We start from the raw sequence: 5034 nt of genomic DNA, 5'->3' as shown, positions 1-5034 counted from the left end.
CAAATTTTTATTTTCAAAGTTTATTGTGAAATGCTAAACCACCAATTTAGTCAAATATGACTTAAAAAATTGTTAATAACAAAATGAAATGTAATTTATGTAAAATATTACTGTAATTTTATAATATTTTGATTGATCATCTATCAAAAGATTTTTGGAAAGTAGAAAAGTGGATTGTCAGTCTCCAGCTTCCGGCCTCTGTTCCCGTGTGATTAATTGAAACAATTAATTATAGAAATAGCCAGTTTTTTGCGCAATAATAAATAAAAGTGACCTTCCAAGGCAGACCGCTTATAAAAATTGTGAACGGATCTCGATTGTAGTTTAGATTAAAAAAAATGTAAAATATTTTCCCCATTATAGTGGCAGTAGCCGGTTCTTATTAAACAACCACTACCCATTGTTCCATGCACCCATGAATCATCACTTGGCCGTTGTTATCCACGTGTTGGCCAATGCTGGCATTCAATTTAATGGACTATTATTTCTGTTTTTATGTCAGGATCAGGCAAGACGTATCCATGTATAGACACAATAAGAATCAATTTGTGCAGAAGAAGTGCAACGTCCAAGTGCAACAACCTGGAGAAAAAAAAATCCAATCTTCCTCAAGATTCGCGATTTAATTGATTATCTAAACAGCAAACACTTGCAAAAACGCAAGTCCGGAAATTGAATTGTCGTTTTTTTTTCACGTTCAATCACGAAAGTGTACACCTGTCGCAAAACACGCATTCACATTTTTACTTTTTAACTATTAAAATAAATAAAATAAATCAACTAAATTCCAATTGTGATGTCGACCTTCGGCTCGGCCTCATTAGGATACAAATGCTCCTCCAGCCTCCAACATCGATACCACTTGAACAATAATCAAACAAAAAGCAACAATCTCGTAAAAAATCTGCAGCAGCTGCAAACTGTTAAATTATTGTTCTAGCCTTGAATTTCTTCGTCTCAAATACGCAAATGTCAGATGCTGGACTCAATTATGAATTCTTCTAATTTGTCGATAAGTGTCAACGTAAATTCCCCAAACTTGAAAGAATGCCACAAATCTCCCCTTATCTAAGTCATAATAGAAATTTATGTGTCCTCCCCTTTCAACCCCACAAAGACCGATAAACTTGCGGAAGGGTGGTTTTGAAAAACGAGTCGGGATTATGCGTCTTGCATTTAAATGGCCAGTCTCGAGAAATTTATGCAGAGGGTTTGTTTCCGAGAAAAGTGCGATTAACGAGACAGGTAGAAGAGACGTTTTCAACATTATTTTAGTCGAGATAAAAATGTGCAAAAATTTATTACCTGTTTGGAGGGCTTCTTATTGCAAGTCGTTACGCTTCATTAAGATCATGGGCTTCTTTATATGCAGGCTACCGGAGCGAAAAATATAAAATTTCAGCTGATTATTCAGCGATGTTCGCCATGTGTTTCTTGTTTGATTTTACGACGGGTACTTTGGGTTTTATAAAGTCGCTGCTTGTGTAATAAAAATTCGATGTGATTGACGACTGGCGCCGAAATATCTCTCAAGAGGAGAAGACACTTTTTGCCACGAAAAAAATACGAAACTGCATAACAGGTTATTGAATTTCGAATTATTTTTCTAAGCTAAAGATAGAAACTAAGGGCAAGTTTCACAATCGAATTAAAGGGAGTTTAAAATTAATGTTGGTTTAGAATGTGCTGATTACTACAGACTTGTCGACAAAAATTTAGCATTCTAAAGCAATATTAATTCTGAAGTCCCTTTATTCGATTATGAAACTGGCCCTTAGTCGTTTTTTTGAAATTGAATTCTGAACAAGGTTTTTGACACACACTTTACCTAAATACTTATTATTTCATATATTTTTAAATTTATATATTCTCAAAAAAATTTGAGAACTCGGGAAAATTATCCAATAACTGTTTTGAGTGTTTCATCAAAGGAAAACGCCTTTTCTTGAGATGGTTTTATTTTCTCAGTTTTCTTTTAATTATTTCCTTTTTTCAAATAAACATATACGCATTTTTTCAAGCTGCAGTTTTAGTTTAAATGTTTTGATAACTTTCTGTTTATCGAATTTTGAAAATAAAAAAACATTTCGTTTACTACATTTCTTTCAATCATTTTTATTATGAAAAGTGTTAATTTTTTGGAAGAAAGTCAAATAAAAATCAAAAAAGAGCTATTTTGACGCAATTTCAAATAATATTTCAAACGTTTTCGATTATTGTAAATGATTAAATATTTTAAATTAAATTGAATTAAATTAAATTGTGATCATTAGTATTTTCTAGAAAATCGTGTTTATTAGTGTTTTTAACAATGGAAAGCATCCCAAAGTCTTATTTTCAGTGGCATTTCAATAGAAAGTCTTTTATGCCTCCAAAGTGTGGCCAAATTTCCTTGAAAAAAAATTTAAGACCTTCATAAGAAGTACAAATTTTGCGGCAAAATATTTTTTTACATTTGACCATCTTCTTATTTCAAGTTACTATGGATGGTCTAAGAAAAATCGAATTTAGATCATAGTTGAACTTAAAAATAAGATGTTATGTCTTTCCACAAGACAGTAATGGAACATTTTTGGGCCATTTTCTTGCAAGAAGTAAATTTTTCAAAGTATACACTTTATAATACTTTACTCGTATAAATGCACTGTCCAATTAGTTAAATACGAAGAGCCGTTAACTTGAAATAGATCCAGTAGTTAAAAAAAAAGATCCAGTAACTAGAAAAATTTTAGTAATTTATAAATAATTCTAATAATTCAATTTCAGTAACTCTATTATTTGGTCGTAATTCCACTGTTTTTAGATTAATTCGTATAATTTTATTTAATTTTTATATTTACAACTTAATTTCAACTTAATCATTCCAGCAATTCAATTTTTTTTTTAGTGATTTCAATTCCAGAAATTTACAAATAACTCCGATAAGTAATTAAAAAAAAATTCTACCGAAATGTTTCAGTAATTCTATTGATTTCGGATTAATTCCTATAATTCTAAATTAATTCCAACATAATTTCCGTAGTTCCAACTTAATTTTCATAATATCAAAATAATTTCTGTAATTCCAAATTAATTACGATACTTCTAAGATATTCAACGTATTTATGTAATCCCGGTAATTCAATTCTAATAATTCTATTAATCCATTGTTTTCAGATTAATTCAATTCATACAATTTTAAATTAATTCCTGTAATTCCAAATTACTTTTCGTAATTCTAAAATAATTCCTATAATTTCAAATTATTTCTGCTAGTTTTAAGAAATTATCTCCGAAAACTCGCAAAAAAATTCAAGAAAAATTCCACTAATTCACAAGTAGGTAGTTAGACAATCTAATACCTAATAATTTTAATAATTCCATAAACGTCTAAATAATTCCAAGCAATTACGATTAAATTCCAAAAATTTGTACAACTAATTAAAGAGTTAACGGCCCCTCGGTTAAATATTTTCTTTTCTTCAGTATACATGTGTAATTGTTGTTTTTTTTATTGAGGTCCCTGAAGTCGCAAAATGTTTGAGCGTTGAGGTAATTGTGGATTTAAATGACTACAAATCCTTTAGATTAGTTTATTGCTTCGACATTGACCATATGTCCACCAATCCGCCTATGAACAATTGCACACAACAAATTTGACGTAATAACATATTATTCTTGCTATTATTTCACTACAAGAATCCTTCCATTCTTCCCTCCCTTTCACGGATAGTTACCCATCATTAGTACCATCCATACAATGTACAGGTGTTTTTGGTAGAGCCATTTACCATTGATTCCTGTTATTACCATCCTTTAAGATCTCACATACCATTCCGTGCAAAAATCTCTGGTAAATTACGAAAATATAACAGCAGCAATTAACACAATTAGACGCGATAAGTGAAGTGCACAGTAGCAAGTTTCATTTCTTCGTCTCATAAAAATCCCTTTCAATAAAAGTGGCCACGAGCCACGTCATCCAATTAGTCCTAATTAAGCTCATCGCTATTTTCGTTCCAACAAATCACGAAACATAAAGCTATAACCCACACACTAACCCATGTTAACCCCCTAGCCATCAGTGAAAAGCTCCAACAAGTGGGAGGAGCGGTCGGCCATCTCCGGCCATCGCCGCTGTTCTAACCACTTGTTGGTTCAAACAAATTCAAAAGTCAGTCGCGCTCGACGGTTTCCGCGGATGGTTGGTGCCGAATTGCAGCGATTTGTTTACGTTTTTCCTTTCCAAATGGGTGATTTGTGATGTGGATTTTCGTGATGTGGCCTCGGACCGTTCTTATGGATTATATTTTTCTCCTCGCTCTGATCGGATTTTGTGGAGGCGCCATCATGGGAGACGAGTGCGACTGGACCGGGAGGTAAGAGGCCAATTGTCGCACATGTGTGATTTTTTGCGTGGGATCGAGATTTTCGCCGAAAGTGGGCAGAAAATAAGTGATCCGTAAAGAGAGGCTGCGTGTTTGTCTCAGCACGAGCCGTGGGCTACGTAGCCAATGACATGTAAATTATATGAACCAGTCCTGGTGCTGTAATATGATGATTATTATTCAAGTGCATGCGGAGCGAGGCTGCGGCCAGAGGCGGCGCGAACATTATCTACCGGGAAAAAGGAAAAGTTACGCGGATGCCAACACGATTTTGGCTTTTTTCGACCAGATTAAGGCATTTTTTTAAGTTGACGAAAACTATTTCTCTAACAAAGGGTGAAAAAAGGAAGTGAACTAATTTATCTATTTGGAAAATTTATTATTGTGCATAATTAAGGCAGTTCTTGGGATTGCGACTAATGAATCAGCAGATGGCTGATTTTCAGGACAGTTTTTACAGTCATTACATATAATTGTTACAAATCTATCTAATGAATAAGAATACGGTATTTCGAAACATATTGAAAATTACAGAAATAAGTTTCATTTTGTTCATTTTATAAAAAAGTGACTATGTTTACAAAACTATATTTCTTCCAACTATTATTGGGAATTTTATAATAAAACAATAGTTCTTCAAATTGTTTGACAAAATAACCTATTTTAA

At 32.7% G+C, this 5034-nt stretch overlaps 1 protein-coding gene across 1 annotated transcript in view; it reads left to right on the top strand.

Moving 5' to 3' along the window:
• Positions 1 to 4149: 4149 nt before the first annotated feature.
• The window catches only part of LOC123014653 (meteorin-like protein), a 19856-nt gene continuing 18971 nt past the window's right edge, over positions 4150 to 5034 (top strand). The window contains exon 1 of the mRNA XM_044413872.1: positions 4150 to 4358. Coding sequence (XP_044269807.1) covers positions 4243 to 4358 — 116 coding nt within the window. The 5' untranslated portion in view covers positions 4150 to 4242. The remainder of the gene's footprint in view (positions 4359 to 5034) is intronic.

This window comes from Tribolium madens, unplaced genomic scaffold (genome assembly GCF_015345945.1).
Source record: "Tribolium madens isolate multiple individuals breed KSU strain unplaced genomic scaffold, Tmad_KSU_1.1 Scaffold_97;HRSCAF=244;Tcas5.2_LG3a, whole genome shotgun sequence".
NCBI lineage: Eukaryota > Metazoa > Arthropoda > Insecta > Coleoptera > Tenebrionidae > Tribolium > Tribolium madens.
The sequence above is the reverse complement of the archived record's forward strand: the minus strand, read 5'-3'. Positions and strand labels throughout refer to the sequence as shown.